This window comes from Ascaphus truei, chromosome 1 (assembly GCF_040206685.1).
Source record: "Ascaphus truei isolate aAscTru1 chromosome 1, aAscTru1.hap1, whole genome shotgun sequence".
Lineage (NCBI taxonomy): Eukaryota > Metazoa > Chordata > Amphibia > Anura > Ascaphidae > Ascaphus > Ascaphus truei.
The window spans coordinates 77,582,211-77,602,309 of NC_134483.1; the positions used below are offsets into that span (position 1 = coordinate 77,582,211).

At 40.6% G+C, this 20,099-nt stretch overlaps 1 protein-coding gene across 3 annotated transcripts in view; it reads left to right on the top strand.

The window, feature by feature from the left end:
• The window catches only part of IPO11 (importin 11), a 500,359-nt gene that overhangs the window by 285,145 nt on the left and 195,115 nt on the right, over positions 1-20,099 (top strand). For all 3 annotated transcript variants that reach the window (XM_075589858.1, XM_075589848.1, XM_075589838.1), the window contains one exon: positions 12,358-12,479. In XM_075589858.1, the coding sequence (XP_075445973.1) occupies positions 12,358-12,479 (122 nt within the window). The remainder of the gene's footprint in view (positions 1-12,357; positions 12,480-20,099) is intronic.

Sequence of the window (20,099 nt, forward strand, 5' to 3'; positions counted from 1 at the left end):
TAAATTAACCTCCATCCGGGCTGAGCTACCCACTGTGCTATCTGTGTCAGGGGACCAGGCATGAACATGCAAATTGTGCAAACAGTCCAGGGGTTGCGTCCCACTAACTTTGATTTGGACCCAATCCCAAGACGTCTTCTCTTAGACTGTATTTTGATTGGAATCTTTCCCGAACCGCTGATGGAAGCAGTCATCAGACCTCTTCTAAAAAAGCCTTCATTAGACCCAGATTGAATGGTTAATTACAGACCTGTATCAAACCTTCCTTTCCTAGGAATGGTTATTGAGAAAGTGGTGGAAACCCGGCTTATCAACCCATGATATTTATGACCCATTCCAGTTAGGATTCTGAAGACGGCATACCTGTGAAACAGCTCTGGTTCTTGTGCTGAATGACCTCGTGGCGAGAGACAGAGGTGACTGTTAGATCTTAATACTCCTCGACCTCTGCAGCATTTGATACCATGGATCATAGGATCTTAATGGAGCACCTGAAGGATTTCTGTTGACTGGGTGGCATAGATCACTAGGATTGGTTCAGATATTTTCTCACTGGCAGGTCACAGAGAGTATCTTAAGGAGTGTACTCTTCTGCACCAATGCTGCACTATGTTGTTTTCTGTATACATGCTACCACTAAGTGACATAATCAGTCAGCATGGCCTGGGCTATCACTGCTATGCAGATGACACTCAACTCTACTTTCCTTTTTTGTACTAGGTATTAACGGCCTATTATCAGTCTGCAATAGATGTTTGATGTTTATTTGAGCTCCTTGAGTGAATGAGTGCCAGTTAGTTGAAGTTGAATCCTGATCAGACTGAAGTGCTCATTGTGGATGCTCACCATCGGAAGACAGCATAACTGCAGCTAGGTCAACCAACTGGACTTAAGCATATGGGGTTCCCAGTTGCTTAACTGTCCGTATGCGGAATCTTGGTGTTGTCCTAGACGTTGACTTGACCCTTAAACATCGGGTAACAGCTGTGATCATATCTTCATTGTTCCACCTAAAGAACATAGACGAACAGGAAAGATCCTCCTAGAATGCACTCAGAAAGGTAAGTCAACGTGATATGGTTGATAATATTAAAAAAACCTTTTAATCACACATATAGTAAAACATCTTGTATAGAGGGAAATGGCAGAAAGTAATCCACGACCAGTCCCTATTGACAAACCAAGAAACAATCTTCCCAAATAAATACACGGGAGATAATGAGGTATGACACTACACCGCCAATATGTGGGCTAGAGAGCTGCCAGTAGTAATCACAGTGTAACTTCAGACTAGAAAATCTGTTCTATAAAGCAGATAATCTATTGTCAAAAAATCAGCACACCTAAATAAATGGTATGCTGATGCTGGATCTGAAGAGGTGTGTTAATAGGCAGTTAGTAGGTCAGAAATAAGTACCTACATGGATACATATAGACCACAAAGTATATAGGTGTACCTGTATGTCTTCTCCTGAACGGGGTGAAATCAACATATAATGTGGAAGATAATACACACAACATTAAAAATATCTAAAACCACATACATAGCTAGTTGCTGCGTGGCTTGATGGTGTTTGACTTTGCATAGGGCAGGCACAAAATGTGCTCAACTGATGCCCTGAGGCACGGTTCTGAGACCGTATCCAGTTATAGCCTCAGAAAAGTAACGGTCATAAAATGCAAAGGTCACTAAATAACACTAAGTGGAATTTGCCAATGCTTTGCTAGTAATATAAAGCAAATACAGAAGGACTGAACCATAGTACATTAGCATAGTGTAATGTCGCCATATATATATATATATTGTTATACCCTAATTGTGTCGGCGACATTAACCCCCTGATAGTAGAGTGATCAAGGGGTAGCCTGTCAGGGAGTGTACTATAATGCTTACAACTCCGCGGTGTAAGTAACCGCTCTCAATAGCAACTGACTGGCTAACCATAATATCTACTTAGCTTGGGGGAGAAAGGCTGTGGTCCGTTCCTGCGTCTCTCATTCCAACAGTGTGTAGATTGAGGGCAGGGTGCCGGGACAGGGAATTACAGCCTGCATGTTCAGCTGCTGCAACCGCGCCGGTCTCGTCCCACTGCTGGGAGGCGTCCGCTCAGCGTGATGACGTCACCACGTACCGCTGACCTCTGACCTGACCTGATAAAGCGCGAGCATGCGCGAAACGTACGTCAGGTCAGAGGTCAGCGGTACGTGGTGACGTCATCACGCTGAGCGGACGCCTCCCAGCAGTGGGACGAGACCGGCGCGGTTGCAGCAGCTGAACATGCAGGCTGTAATTCCCTGTCCCGGCACCCTGCCCTCAATCTACACACTGTTGGAATGAGAGACGCAGGAACGGACCACAGCCTTTCTCCCCCAAGCTAAGTAGATATTATGGTTAGCCAGTCAGTTGCTATTGAGAGCGGTTACTTACACCGCGGAGTTGTAAGCATTATAGTACACTCCCTGACAGGCTACCCCTTGATCACTCTACTATCAGGGGGTTAATGTCGCCGACACAATTAGGGTATAACAATATATATATATATGGCGACATTACACTATGCTAATGTACTATGGTTCAGTCCTTCTGTATTTGCTTTATATTACTAGCAAAGCATTGGCAAATTCCACTTAGTGTTATTTAGTGACCTTTGCATTTTATGACCGTTACTTTTCTGAGGCTATAACTGGATACGGTCTCAGAACCGTGCCTCAGGGCATCAGTTGAGCACATTTTGTGCCTGCCCTATGCAAAGTCAAACACCATCAAGCCACGCAGCAACTAGCTATGTATGTGGTTTTAGATATTTTTAATGTTGTGTGTATTATCTTCCACATTATATGTTGATTTCACCCCGTTCAGGAGCAGACATACACCTATATACTTTGTGGTCTATATGTATCCATGTAGGTACTTATTTCTGACCTACTAACTGCCTATTAACACACCTCTTCAAATCCAGCATCAGCATACCATTTATTTAGGTGTGCTGATTTTTTGACAATAGATTATCTGCTTTATAGAACAGATTTTCTAGTCTGAAGTTACACTGTGATTACTACTGGCAGCTCTCTAGCCCACATATTGGCGGTGTAGTGTCATACCTCATTATCTCCCGTGTATTTATTTGGGAAGATTGTTTCTTGGTTTGTCAATAGGGACTGGTCGTGGATTACTTTCTGCCATTTCCCTCTATACAAGATGTTTTACTATATGTGTGATTAAAAGGTTTTTTTAATATTATCAACCATATCACGTTGACTTACCTTTCTGAGTGCATTCTAGGAGGATCTTTCCTGTTCGTCTATGTTGTTAACTATATATATCCTCTATTGCACCAGTCCGTGAGTTACCTCATTCACATTACCATTTTTACTAGCTGATGCGGGAGCCTCCATTCCCCTTTCCCTTTCCCCTTTCCCTACCCTTAAAACTTAGTTTCCACCTAAAGAACATAGCCAGGATTACCAGCTTTAAGCACTTGTTCTCTCACACCGCCCCCCACCCCCTCCAGAGGATTTTACTGCGCTTGTCCATACCTTTTGTGTCCTCACGTCTGTTTTACTGCATTCTATCTGCGTCTTCCAGAACAGAGCTTCTCCATATGCAGCTGGTACAGAATGCTGTGGCCAAGTTAACTAACCAGACCTGTTCTTGCCACATAACACCTGTTCTCCATTATCTGCACTGGCTGCCTGTAAAATGGCAAATTTATTTAAAGACACTACAAGACCAGAGTCCCAGCTATTTGAAAGAGCTTGTTGTTCTGCACTCCCATTCACTCACTTTGATCTGCAGGTGAAAAAGTCTTAGCTGTTCACAGAATCTCCTTGACCTTAGGTGCCCGATCTTTTAGTCACACTGCTCCCACTCTTTGGAACAGTCTGCATTGTACAGTTCAAGAGGCTCCCTCTCTGGAAACCCATAAAACAGGCTCAAGATATATGTGAAGATTAAAACGCAATTGAGCGAGTGTTGTTTGATATACAATCAATATAAACCAATAAGTGCAGTGCTAATAAGTGAATAAAGCACTCACAATAGTACTGGTGATAGCTATCTCTGCAATCTCCTTTTATTCCTGAAAAGATATACATACTGTAGGAGAAGACATGACATAATACGTTTTAATAACAATACACAAAGCTGGGAGAAGAAATAAACACACATTCTCCCAGTTGTAAGACGCATTAGGTGTATTAAGGGTACACCTACCTGTTTACCCAGTCATTGCATTAATGAACCACATCCTGTCTGATATTTAATAGCTACAGTACCGTCCCATCCTGTATTGTATCTTTCCTTGTATTTGTTCTCTTTTATAACCTTAAATGTTTATTTCTTTTTTTCTAACTGTGAAGTACTGTGAGTCCCATTGGAAGAAAAGCGCTATGTAAAGTTATTATTAATAAATAGGTACAGTTCGAGGGTATGCAGTACAAACAGAGGATCCCTTTACACATTTTGTTCTGTTTTTTCAGTGAAGGGCCTGACAGTTTAATGGCTTTACATTTGTCATCATTAGCTATTGGAATTCTGCCTCCAATAGTTTTATAGTTAGATTTGCTTGCTTGCACTTTACCACATAATGCAGGGGTGTCAAACGCACTTCATATGACAAGTCGGATTAGCCTTATTTGTACTTAATTCGGGCCATATATACTGTCACAGGAGACCAAAATTTAACACTGGCATCAAGGCACCAGACTGAACAAAGCAGTTCAATAAAGAGTATTTATTCTGGCCGGAGCCAGCAAACGCAGCACAAAATCACAAACAGAGCTTACACTAACCAAAACAGGGAATACAGATGGAATTCTAGCTACCTAGGTGCCAGGTGCCACTTCCAAGGCTTAATTGGGGTTTGCTTCCACTCCTGTGGGGGTGGAGACTGTCCAGACCTCTCTGGTGCAATTCGCGACTGAGCACTTTCAAATGACCTGTTTAAAAAATATATACATACATACGGAAGAAGAGATCAGTGTATTTCGAAAGCTCGCACAAATGAAAGCATTTTGTTTACCACAGAACGGTATCGTCTATTCATTTTTGATTATTAAGCTCGGCTAACACGGTACAGATACCTCTACATATATATATATTCATGTAGAGGTATCAGTACCGTGTTAGCCGAGCTTCAATAATCAAAAAATAAATAGATGATACCGTTCTGTGGCTAACAAAATGCTTTTATTTGTGCGAGCTTTCGAGATACACTGATCTCTTCTTCCGGCGATGTTACAATGAATGAAGCAAGCAAAAGGTGTACTTAACAACAGTGTCTATTGGAATGTTATCTGTGCTGGTCCTTCCCCCGGTGTGGATGTGTTTTATGGCTAGAGGTGTCAAAAGGTTGCTGAAAGCAAGTGATGAAAGAGTGTGTGTGTGTATCAGTGTGAATAAAGATGAATGAAGAGCCCACAGTATATACAGTGCTTTACAAAAGGTGTGTACAGACGCCCAATCCAACGTTTCGATCCCTTTTGTACAGTATATCTTTTAGAAACCCTGGTTTATCCCTCTGGGTGCCCCAAAAGTAGTCACTACGTCATGCTCGAGAAGTGTTTTTTTTTTTTTTTCATCTTAGCTCGTGTCTGGTGTTCCTATGGAATGAAGGACCCAATCTTCAGTGAAGGGAAATGTAAGAGTATTCCTGGTTAAGACCCGTCGCTGTCATATAACAGTACTTTGCCAGAGGGTTCAACTATTTAACTTGCCACCGTCCTTTTGCTTTCGTACTAGGCTGAAAGGCCACACCACTTTTTTTCTTTTCCAAATGAAAGCTCTTTGCTTTTTTCATTGTTACTTTTCATCTAAAACTTTATTTGACACCCTTATTTCCAACTCTATACCGATGTTAACCCCCTATTAATTAGGTGGCCTGTTCTCAATTTCTGCAAGATCTAAACAGGCATCATAATGCTAAAGAAAATACTTTTTTGGCTTCCACATTTTCTCTGTCTTTTTTCCCTTTAATTTTAACCTTACCATTCTGGGAAATGACACGCATATGAGCACAGTCTCATCTTATGCTTCATATCCACTTTAACATAGACCCCCTATAAGCTAATGCCTGCCGTTTTACATGGCTTAAGGTGACACTGTGTTCTCATTTCACAGAATCCCTGGCTGCAGTGGAAGCACTGTATGCTGAGAAATAATGGTGAAAAGCAGGGTAGCAGACCTGTCTGAGACATGTTAATGTGCTCACAAGTGATATTTTTATTTGCTGTATAATTGTTTTGAGAATTTATAGCCAAAAAATGTTACTACAATATCTTGGAATATACAACACAGAGGAAGTTAATATTTTCAGGAGTCACACATTTGGCCTTTTTTTCTACCGTTGTGGCAACCAATTTTTTTTTTTGTTTAACCACCTGTTACTGTATATTGAATAGCTCTTTCCTCACTTTTGATAAAAGGATGCGACTGAATTATAAAATATGTGACCCTCTACTGGATTTTCTTTCTCACTGTATAGCCGGGTTCAAGCCACATAAGCACATGACCATGTACAAAGGTCGTGATTTACTGTTGGATCACCATATGATGACATTTTGTTGTTGAGTTAAAATGCTAATCCTGAAGCAGAACATGTTTGAGCAAGAAAATAAGTACTTTTTTTTTTTTAAGCAATCCTTTATTGTAGATTGACATATACATTGAAACAAAAGCATTGTATAAAGAAAAACATATGTTTATACATGGAAAACCATACAATATTTTTATTCTAAATCTTTAGATTTTCTGTCGGTTCTGTGAGGCCTGACTTCTTACACATTTTCTCATATATATATTTTTCTCTTTACCGAAGATTATAAAATAAAAGGTAAAATAAAATAAAACCATAAACATACTAACATTAAAACAAAACTTTAATCAAAACAGTGATGGCTTCTAAGGGGTTTATAGACTAGGGTAGAAACAGGGACATACATTAATCCAAGCAGACAAACATAAGGAAAAGACCGAAACCATCATTGACCCAACTATCAATGATGGGAGCCTGGGGTATATCTGAGTCGACAATTGGTAGCGCCTCCACTTGTAAGGGATCCTACTATGTGGGGCGATTGGATCAGTGAAAAAAACCCTATTTAACAGCACTCAATCACATAATGTAAGTGTAAAAGTATATTGTAAGGTTAGAGCTAAGATGTCCATAATGTGATATGATGATAATACTAAAAACACTTTTAATAATACAAAAATAAAACACAGTGTGTTAAAAATACCCAAACAGGCAACTAAGCTACAACTAATTGAAGCTTAAAGTGATCAACCTAAAAAGGTAGGATGATGACTGAGGCAGGTAAGCCTATCAAAAATAGAACTTGAGCCTACTAGGAGGAAGAGAGTTCCTAAGCAAACTCCCCCCTCCCACGACCACTTTATAATTGGAAACTATATTAAATTGTAAACAGGAACATAAATAGTGTGTATAGATCAGTACATAGTAACTATGGGTCACTGCAAACGAGTGCACAGCACATGCTGTACATATACAGACCAACCCACCAGATACCTGACATATGTATAGGTGGGGACTGATAGTTGTAATCAGTAATGACAAAATCTGTATACTTATAGGGCAAATAGTGTCCAAGATGTAGTGAACTCTAAGCACACAAAAACACTGAGCAGGGAAAAAAAGCTGAGCAGGGAATCCTAGCAATCCTATTGGCTAAACGTAGCCAGGTGATCTTGCAGCCTCACGGCTGCTGGGAACTGTAGTTACCCTGCAGGGCTTATCTAGTAATGGCCACCTATTCTGGAAAACGTTCTGCGCATGTGCGTGCATCCAAAATACTGGCGCCCTATCGGCGTCCCACCACGGAGCCTCCGGAGCGCTCCCTGCACACTGCCCACCTTCCTGGCCTGACTACGAGTCCGCCGCTTGCTCCGGTGGCGCCCGCACACACACTGATAGTCCCCCTGCTGCAGCTGAGGTGAGCGGGGAAGTAAGGGGGGCCAGGGCGACTCGCAGAGGGAGACCGGGCCACATACTATAGAATTGATACAGTTTATATAACCCCATAGATTCCCATTCTCTAAAAACTAAAGATTCATTGCCCACCTGGAAATCTGGATTTCCTACTAATGACAAGTATTTTATCAGTGCTTAGGGTTCCTTTAAAAGGCTCAGGAGTTGCTTGCAGGCTCACCTTGTGTCTGCGAACAATATATTGTTTCTTGCTGCTACTGGTATACTTTGATCTCTAATTTGTGTAAGGGCTGATAAGGCTATTGGAGCAACAATATCTCTCTATCACAGGGAGCGTCAGAAAGTGCGTGCTCGTTAGCCATTCTCTTGCTATTTTGAACAGATGTATAATTAAACTTTTCGAGGTCAGGGAGGGAACAACCTCCTGTATCTTTATGTAATTTCAGTTCTGATTCTATATTTCTTACCTCCCCAAATAAAATTTGATATCTCTCTATTTAGTCGTTGTGAATCTCTTTTTCTTAGTAATAGTGGTAACATCATTAATAAATAGTACATTCTTGGAATACCTGTCATTTTTAAAAGACCTATATGCCCAAGCGTGCCTAGTGGCAAAGTGTTCCAAATATCAAATAAACTGTCTGTCATTAAATGATATCTGACTTTTTTTTATTTTTTATATACCTCTTTTCCCTTTAATCATCTATCACCATAGTTCTATATACTTTCCACTAATTATTAGATTGTAATTTTGCAGGCAGGGAACTTCTTATTCAATTTTATACATACTGTATATGTATAGAGCAACGCATCAGTAAGCACATCTTAATAAGTGTTTATCCAGACATATATCAGTGAGCACACGTCATAGGTAAATAATACAATCACACAAACACAAGGGATTTGGAGAGAGAGAGACAGCACATTCTGGTAAGTACAACTTGACTCTGAGTTCAGCCACGGATATAGTGGCCCTTCGGAGAATGCCTGCTCGCTGATCCACAAGTGCGCCGTGGTATTCTCGCAACCTTCGGACCTGCGGCAGGCTCTCCGAAGTATAGAGCGCCAGTGGTTGAGAACCCGCCAGGATGCTGACTGGACAGACTTGAAGGTATGTAAACGGGGGTATAAGCGTGTAGTCTTTAGGGCAAAATAATGCCTGCGTCGCCCTGAGGATCGATTCCGTGAGGAATCGTACAGCGGAACTAGTCAGGATGGTGTGCAGCCTGATTAATCCAGACTGCTCCACCATCATTGTTTGTCCAACTGAGGAAAAATGTGGTGAATTTGATCGATTCTTTGATGATAAGATCACACACATCCATGCCGCTGTTAGTCCCCCGATAAACCCTGTGATCTGTCTCACCCCAAAGGTAAAGCTCGTCTTGGAAGAGTTCAGTATCATCTTAATCCCAAATTTCCTCTCAATCACGACTGGGAGGAACTCGACCACTTGTGACCTAGATCCCTGTCCATCGTGGCTCCTGAAAGAGACCATTGATGCATTGATTCCATAGTTGGTGGAGAACATCAATAGATTCCTCACACTGGTGCTGGTCTCACACTGGTGCTGGTCTTTCCCCTGTTGAAGAAAGTGGGTCTAGATGTTGATGTTCTCACCAACTATTGTCCAATCACCAACCTTCCCATGGTAGGAAGGTGTTGGAGAGGGTCGTTTTCACATAGCTGAAGGATTGTCTGGAAAAGGCTGACTTCTTCGACCCCATGCAGTCTGGCTTTCGAGCCGGTCTTGGAACTGAGTTTGCCCTGGTCTGTGTGACTGATGACTAATTGATGGCCATGGACAAGGGCTGTATTTCTGCCCTTGTCATGTTGGACCTCTCAGCAGCCTTCGACACAATTGATCTTGGGGTGCTGCTGCACCACCTGAAGGACTTAACTGGTATCGGTGGGACCACATTACAATAGGGCCGGACCCACAGGTGGCTATGGGGTCCCATGTGTCACCAGTGGGACCTGTCCCCTTTGGGGTCTCTGAAGGATCAGTGTTGTCACTGCTTCTGTTCAATGTTTATCTAGGACCGCTGGGCAATATCAACTGGAAGCATGGTCTTAAGCGCCACCAGTATGCTGATGGAACCCAAATCTAAAAATTCCAGCAATTCCAAGGGACGGCTATTGCCACATTGACGGCGTGTCTAGACGAGGTGGTGTCATGAATGGAGATGAATTGGCTGATGCTCAATACTGGCAAGATACCGGAGTATGGGACACGGGGTTTGTGAGCTTTCCCTAATCAATGGTGTTCAGCCGCTGCCCGTGTCTCTGGTTAGTAAACTCGGCATCCTCTTTGAACAGAGTCTCAACATGCGAGCCCAAGTGGCCTCTGTTATTAAAATTATTTTTTTGTTATCTGAGGTTGCTTCGCAGTTTTCATCCACTCCTGTCATCTATGAAGTTTGAAGTAACTGATTCATGCCTTTGTGTCTACACGGTTGGACTAGGAGAATGACTTATTTGCAAGACTACCAGTGTGCCTAATGCAGAGGCTCCAGCTTGTGAAGAACACTGCATCTCGGATGATGAGACGTGTTTCTCGCTTTGAGCAGATCACTCATCTTAGGCGATCTGCACTGGCTTCCAGTGATCTTCTGTGATCGGACCAAGTTGGCCGTAATGGACTTAAACCTTGCAAGGTCGAGGACCTGCCTATCCACAGTCTCACTTAAAGGCGTGGAGGGATACTGACTATGATCTCAGGTTCTCCGGTGGTACTGCACCCTACTTTGGGTGGACGAGCCTTCTCGTGTGCAGCTTCAGAGTTTTGCAACATGCTACCGCCAGTTCTTTACTACTATTTCAAGATCAGTGTAAGACTTAGGCTGCGTTTATAGTACTGGTGACTGCGACGTTACACAAAGCCGTAGCAAGTACACGCAGTCCGTCGCAGGTGCCCATTGTGGGCACGACTGCGACGTCACGTGGTCGCGATCGCTGGAAGTCAAAGGATTTTGACTTCTAAAGCGATCGGCGAGTGAAGTCAGCAGCATTTGAGCGGTTCAGCCAATGAGGGTGAACCACTCAATGCCACGCCCCCCCGGTCGCCCTCTCCTGTCTCCTGCACCAGAGTGCAGGAAATGCTATAGAGACGGTAACGGCTGGCGTCGCCATAGCCCTTACTATAAATGCAGCCTTACGTCTTCCTTCTGGCTTTTCCTGTCTTATAAAATTGTATATTATTTTAATTTGTTTAACTGTAAAGTATTGCGATGTCCCCTTGAGTGGAGGCATGTTTTTTAGTCAAAACATAAATGATGATGACAATGAAGTGTTCAAAATAGTTTTTGCACAAAATAAAGACTTATTTATTAGCCCCCCCATTACTGAATATTGTTGCTAATAATGATTTATTTTGTGCAAATACACAGTTTTGGATACGCACCTGGATGGGCTGTGTCTCTCCAAGTCCGTGTGTGTCTGTGTATCTATAGTTATATAATACTATACGCATGATACAGTACACCAAGCTTGGCCCCCTGCAGACGCACTTATCAGAATGCCCTCCCACTGTCTCTGTACGTTCTTCCTACCTACCTATTAGATTGTAAGCTCCTCAGAGCAGGGACTCCTCTACATAAATTTTACTTTTATGTTTGAAGCACTTATTCCCATAACCTGTTATTTATATTATTTGGTATTTATATATATATATATATATATTTTAACTTTAAAGCATGTGAAATATTGTTACAATTGTAAAATCATGCTCAACATATCAAGCGTAAAATTATATTTAAACCAAGCATGCGTGCTAAGAGGATCTGGGAATTTGTTACATACATAAAAGGATCATATCAAACCCATAGATATACTGTATTTCCAGTGAAACCAAATGATCTATTTTGCTGGCTAACTACGTCAAATTATCAAATCTGACTCATAACTAAAGATCTCATAATTAGCATTCACTGATATAAAGCTACTACTATAGGTTATATATCTTAGCATGTGAATTCTTCATGTATGCATACTTAATATGGAAAGGTCATTTATTGCACTCATATCTAATGTTCAATATATATACTATTGGGATGTTTTCATTGATACTTCTGCATTAAATCTGGTAAACTTCTGACTACTCATTAGTTCAGTATCAAAATAATATAAATATATATATATATATATCAAAACAATCAGTATCAAAACTATATATATATATATATATATATATATATATATATATATATATATATATATATATATATATATATTGTTTTGATACTGAACTAATGAGTAGTCAGAAGTTTACCAGATTTAATGCAGAAGTATCAATGAAAACATCATAATAGTTTGTCAAAAAATATGCAACCCTGGATCATTTTATGTGTTATAACAAAACTTGAGGAATGTATTTATGAAATTGCCCTTCTTTCAATGTTCTTCTTTGTAGATTGACCAGATTCTTGGAAACTTGATTGAAATGTGGGTTGATCGTATGGACAACATTACTCAGCCCGAAAGAAGAAAGCTTTCAGCTCTGGCTTTACTTTCACTGCTACCTTCAGTTAACAGGTGAGAATAAAGATTTTCTAATCTTGGATCTTACATTGCAATTATTTTTATATTGGTTTGCGTTGTGTTAATATGGTACAAAGCTAAAGTTTAAGAATAAGTATGTTTGTCCAGATGGATCATCACACAAATAGTTTAATAATAACCATAAAGTGTAAAGAACTGGTAAGATTGAAAAACTTGAATGTGAAAAGCAAAGCTTTCTGCAACTGAATTCCTTAACTTTTTTACGTCTCAAATCTAGCGTACTGTACATGTGCAGAATCAGCAGGATAAAATTTCTTTTGGAACATCAATCTTCCTCTCTCGAAGTATGGAAAAATAAACACAAACTGGCTACAGCTTTATTTTAACAGACAAAGAAAGATATATAATAATTTTTTTTACCAAAATAACTTGACTTTCCCTGAAAGAGAACAATGCCCATTAACCAAAATTCCGTGTACAAAACTGTAGTTTGCTCAAATTACTTTGTTATTAGGTGCCCAGCCGGACGGTATCACCATCGTAACATTTCAACCAAATGGGCGATTAAAACTCTTTAAGTGGAACCACCAAATCTTCCTCAAGTACCAAAAACAAAGGCCTTATCTGGTATTCATTTCTATTGGTGATTCAGTGCATTCCCACAGTCATTTAAAATCATAAACGGATATTGTAGCTCCAAACACCAAATCTAAACGCTGCTCTAATTTGTATTTAAATCTGCCAAGACATGCATCTTTTGAAGGTATGCCATGTAATTGAAAACAATCCTGTACTATTAACCTTCAAATAAACATGGCTAACCCCTTAAATGTCAGAATCAAAACACAGCATTCCCTTATTAAGATTTTTCCATCATATGCTTATTTGAATGTCCACATTCACATTCTTTTTACTTTCTGTTTAAATTAAGAGTCTGGGACAGATGGGTTGGCTTGTGTAAGGCATGTAGATGTTCAGTTGTCATGGGCATGTTCAAGCAGATAGTTTTTATATGTCACAGCCATTAACAAAATGTGATTGTATGAAAGTGTATGGAATATGACTACATGGCTAATCTGTATCATAAATTATATTTTTATTTTCTAAAATAATAAGGAAACTTTTTTTTAAATATAACCCGCTCTTCTCCACATTTACACTTTTTACAGTAGTTCCACTTTGACCATTGCCAACATCTCTAGGGTATACTGAAATAAGCTTTATAGGCAATGAAGGTTGGCAAAACATGTTTTAGAAATAGAGAGCCACTGGCTCCTTTAATTGTGTATCCATAAACAGAGACTGAAGTGCTTTGTAATGTAATATTTCATTAATATATTGAATTGATATATTGAATAATCCTACACTGAACAGTTAAATACAAACTAATAAACCTTTTATTGTACATTTGCACTTTGCAAGGCGATTTACTACACAGTATGTATAAAGAAATATAATGGTTAATTGATTTGGGCCTATTGGTCCATTGAGTCAAATATATATTTTATAACTTGACTCATGCTTCTGCAGAGAGTATTGCATAAGATGTGTGTATGGCAAGACATCCCTGTCAGTCACTTTCTCGTGCCTGCATTAGATGTCACGGTTAATGCACATACATTTAATTTTTGTACATTTTGTATTTATGAATATATCCAATTCCCTTTGAACACATTTATCATATATAAATTCATGTGATCTTATGATAATTGTGTATTGCAAGTTTCACTGGTGCATTTACAGAGCTTGAAAATGTATGACACGGGAGACCAGGCCATTTACACCTTTTTATCCGGAATATACATTGAGCAAAACAAGATAATGAAATATATTGTAAATTTATTCACAGGAAAAGGCAAACCCACAATGTTACACAAAATACATAAGAAAAGATACACTTACTGGGGGTCTTGGGGTACAAAGCTATACTCTCCTGGGTGCAGGGAATCTTACCTAAGAATTTCCCCCAAACACTGAGATTTTTGCTTGCAATTGTCCAGGAAATGAAATCAGCATGCAATTCCAGACACCACCACCCCCCTTCTCTCCAGAGGGCTTAAAGTAACTGGCATAGAAAAAACTTGCTTAGAATCTTGGAGAACTCAAAATCTGATTTGCGCATGGGGTTATAATACTTCTTGTTTCATTCACAGAATACTACATCAGGAGAGTGAGAAATTTCTCAGTAGCCAATCAGAGCAGGGCTCACCTAGTTGATAAATAAACAAAATATTCAGTGCGCAGCTGCTAATATCTACTGTGTAGTTAACCCAATAAAACACCACCTGGTGAAGTGAATAGACAAATATACAAGCAACCTCTATATAACTGGCGTCTGCAGCTGAAGTAATAGGGGTAGAGGAACCCCTATAGCAACTGAAAAAAAAGAACAAAAGCGCAAACGCACATAGTGAAGTATGCAAAGTAAATATATATATATTTTTAAGGTAAGATATCTGCGTACATCAGATTAAAAGGTTACCAGCAATTCATGTACATAGACATGGGTGATTAGAGGTAGTACATCTGCCGCCAACCATCTGGGGATTTTCTTTACTGCATCAAGGCACACCCCACAGTTGAAGAAAGGCCTCCGTTTACGTCCGTCTTTGGGTTGAAGGAGTCTTGAATAGAACCTTGCTTAGGGGAGGCTTCGTTCTGCTCTCCCCGGCTCCTTACTCGGCGCCGTCAGCGATGGAGGTTAGCAGCTTCTCGGGCAAGCTGTTACCTCAAATGTCCCGTATTTCCTATGCGTTCGGCCGCAAAGTGAAGACGGCCGTAAAGTGTGGATGTTTTACCGCACTGTTCACAATCGCGGGTAAATGTCTATAGGAATCGGCTCCACGTAGTAACAGAAGAGTCAGCTAGTACACAGATCAATTATAAAAGTGATAATTCGGGCTAAAATTTATCCAACGCGTTTCGAAGCGCAAGCTTCTTCATCAGGGATATTAATACATTGAATAAATGGGAAATATATACCCTAATACCACATCTGATTGGTTAATGCTATAATTAGGCTAAACCTATCAGGTGAACAGCAGGGTGACTCCCACATGTGTGGGTTTAAGTAGGTCATTATGACTTACATGTCAACACTGAGTTTAACCCCATCTGGTGTGGTCAGGGTATAAGTACATATATCAAAAAATAAGCTTTATTTACCAGGGCACAACATTATATAAGCAACCTAAATCATACATTTAATTGAGTTAAAAATATAAAAATATATATATTTGTATTAGGATTTCTGAAATAAAACAGACAATCAGTTAGTCACATATACATAACAGTACAATTATGCTTATACCTTTTACTAGTAAGAATCAATGTATCAGGCAGGACATATAGGAAATGATAAAATTAGATATCTAATTTCCGAAACAAACATGTTTATTAATAAAGACACCATAGGTCTATATTTTCATTAAGGCCATTTGGACCCAATGTTTCTAGCTTTTGTATCCAGTATGTTTCTTGGATTGAAACATCTTTTAGCCTATCACCTCCTCGTCTGCTCCGAGGTATAAACTTTATCCCCTTATACGTGAGGGATGAGGGGTCCTTATTGTGATGGGTAGCGTAGTGTCTACTTACACTGTGAGTCTGTAGAGCATTCCTAATGTTTCTCACATGCTCTTGTATGCGGAGTTTAAGACTACGTTTAGTGCGGCCCACGTATTGCAAGCCGCACGGACATTCTAATAAATAAACTACAAAATTAGTATTGCAGTTTATAAAGTCGGTAATATTAAACACTTTATTTGTCTTGTTGGACTTAAACGTATTAGTCACTGGATGAAGGAACTTGCAGGTACAGCATTTTCCACACGAATAGTTACCCAGTGGTTTATTGCTTAGCCAAGAATGGCCTGAATTATGTTCTCCATTTTTCCCAATATCACTTGGTGCCAGCGCATCCTTCAGGCTACGAGCCTTCCTGTAAATAAACCTGGGGGATGAACTGATATGGCCACTTAGGATTGGATCTGTGGCTATAATTCCCCACACTGGCCACAGATCCAATCCAATCCAGATCCAATAGCCACAGATCCAATCCTAAGTGGCCATATCAGTTCATCCCCCAGGTTTATTTACAGGAAGGCTCGTAGCCTGAAGGATGCGCTGGCACCAAGTGATATTGGGAAAAATGGAGAACATAATTCAGGCCATTCTTGGCTAAGCAATAAACCACTGGGTAACTATTCGTGTGGAAAATGCTGTACCTGCAAGTTCCTTCATCCAGTGACTAATACGTTTAAGTCCAACAAGACAAATAAAGTGTTTAATATTACCGACTTTATAAACTGCAATACTAATTTTGTAGTTTATTTATTAGAATGTCCGTGCGGCTTGCAATACGTGGGCCGCACTAAACGTAGTCTTAAACTCCGCATACAAGAGCATGTGAGAAACATTAGGAATGCTCTACAGACTCACAGTGTAAGTAGACACTACGCTACCCATCACAATAAGGACCCCTCATCCCTCACGTATAAGGGGATAAAGTTTATACCTCGGAGCAGACGAGGAGGTGATAGGCTAAAAGATGTTTCAATCCAAGAAACATACTGGATACAAAAGCTAGAAACATTGGGTCCAAATGGCCTTAATGAAAATATAGACCTATGGTGTCTTTATTAATAAACATGTTTGTTTCGGAAATTAGATATCTAATTTTATCATTTCCTATATGTCCTGCCTGATACATTGATTCTTACTAGTAAAAGGTATAAGCATAATTGTACTGTTATGTATATGTGACTAACTGATTGTCTGTTTTATTTCAGAAATCCTAATACAAATATATATATTTTTATATTTTTAACTCAATTAAATGTATGATTTAGGTTGCTTATATAATGTTGTGCCCTGGTAAATAAAGCTTATTTTTTGATATATGTACTTATACCCTGACCACACCAGATGGGGTTAAACTCAGTGTTGACATGTAAGTCATAATGACCTACTTAAACCCACACATGTGGGAGTCACCCTGCTGTTCACCTGATAGGTTTAGCCTAATTATAGCATTAACCAATCAGATGTGGTATTAGGGTATATATTTCCCATTTATTCAATGTATTAATATCCCTGATGAAGAAGCTTGCGCTTCGAAACGCGTTGGATAAATTTTAGCCCGAATTATCACTTTTATAATTGATCTGTGTACTAGCTGACTCTTCTGTTACTACGTGGAGCCGATTCCTATAGACATTTACCCGCGATTGTGAACAGTGCGGTAAAACATCCACACTTTACGGCCGTCTTCACTTTGCGGCCGAACGCATAGGAAATACGGGACATTTGAGGTAACAGCTTGCCCGAGAAGCTGCTAACCTCCATCGCTGACGGCGCCGAGTAAGGAGCCGGGGAGAGCAGAACGAAGCCTCCCCTAAGCAAGGTTCTATTCAAGACTCCTTCAACCCAAAGACGGACGTAAACGGAGGCCTTTCTTCAACTGTGGGGTGTGCCTTGATGCAGTAAAGAAAATCCCCAGATGGTTGGCGGCAGATGTACTACCTCTAATCACCCATGTCTATGTACATGAATTGCTGGTAACCTTTTAATCTGATGTACGCAGATATCTTACCTTAAAAATATATATATATTTACTTTGCATACTTCACTATGTGTGTTTGCGCTTTTGTTCTTTTTTTTCACTCACCTAGTTGATGTCAGAGACAGGGGGCGTGTTGAGCCGGCTCTTGTGATGCCCTGTGGGCGGGACATAGGAAAAAGCGCCTACGATCGACATCTTTTCTTTAGCCAGCCCATTGCCTCCCGCTGGGCGGGTGCCACTGCATCTAGCAGACCAGAGGGTTCCCCCCCAGGGTGTCTCTGTTCTCCGGACCCAGTACTCCGCCCTGCCCCATCCACTTAGCACCCCGGCACCTCTCACATCCTCTGGCTGCTTTGAACTATGGATTCTATGCAGACTAGCTGGCACCTTAAACATATACCCAAGCTGACTGCATAAAGCCTTATAGTAAACGCATAACACAATATAAAATACACTTTATTTGAGAATGTACTTTGGGGAACCTTATATACGTGTGGGAAATGAGTTGGGGATATCTGGGCTCGAAAGCCAGGAGTCTGGGGGACACGGTACAGCCCCAATGTAATTCACCCTGCGAACCCACGTACTGTATAGTGCCTGCATGCTGGGTAGAATCAGGGAACCACCAGTAGCTGGGTCCCATGTACTCCTGCAAACAAAAGGAATACATTTTCGCCCCAATATCTCGCCAAAAATGTACGCTCCCAAAATCAGGAGTTTCTACGACAGGGAACCCCAAACGCCCCTAAACAGGTCAGGTTTTCCTATACTTTACAGGGAACTTCCATAACCCACAAACCCAATACAGGTTCTGGAACACCTTGGCAATAACTGGGGTACCCCTATGTTACCTAGGGATCCCTGCAGCTACAGGAACACTTTTCAACCCTGTGCCTCATTTTACTATGCACAAAGCATACATGTACTTATCACACTTTGTTAATAAAATATACTGTACACTTCAATAATCCTAAATCTTTCTGCTATGGGAAATAGAATAAAAAGCTGCACTCCACTTTTCACCAGCCAACTCCCCCACACACTGTTGCATAGACCTAGTATGGATTCTAAGAACCCCCTCACAACTTTAGATGATTGGAGTACCTCAGAACCCCTATACCGGTTCTGGGTGACCTGGACAATTACTGGGTGTCCCCATTAACCTAGGGACCCCTTAACTGTTTAGAGACACCTCACATCCCTATGCCCCTTTTACTTTTCTGGTTTGCGCTGAAGCAGGGAACCCGTAGTGGTGATTCGTGAAAGTGTTTTCAAGGGGAGGTGCTGCTGGGACATGTGCCTCTATGTATCCAGGCATTAGACCTGATTCCTGGGTACGTTTTTAGGGGAACCAGCAACTCTGGACCCTTACTAGCTATGCACATTCTGACAACACTTTCTCCACAAAACCCCCCTTGAAACTAATACCACAGCAATCTCTGCTTGCTGGCACTTCTGGAAAGGTAAAAACACATAACAAATACTTTATTACCGCACAATTACAGGTTATGCATATACAATACTGGGTCCAAGAGCTGACTCTTCTTGAACCCTTTTTACGGATCAGGGGTAACCAAACGGGCTTAAACCTTTATTTAGAGCCTGGTTACCCCCCTACCGTCACAATGTACTTCCATGGCCAACATCTCCTTCTGGTGACAAGATCATCTGATTTGACCCGTACCTCTGCCGTTCCCCTAACCCCACTCCCCTCGGCCTATAGCTGGTTCCTTCACTTACTTCCATACTGCCATCCTCTGGGGAAGAAATTAGCAAAAAATAGGGTGGGGAGGAAGTATCATATACTGTTTCATAAAGTGGTATCGTGGCTTTATATTTGCTGCTCTTATCTTCTACTTGTTTGTATTTAACATCCTCTCCAATCATTTGCTCCCATTCTTGTTTAACCTAGCTAATATATGATCAATGTTATCGTTATCCGATATACTGCATTACCCAAATGCATTCTCACTTATGAGAAAAGAGCAGTTAAGTATTTAACTATATGATTTGTCTCGTTGGATGTTGCATTGGGATTATCTGTCTTTTGTTTATACATTGTCACATACCCAGGAGCACTCTTTTTGACA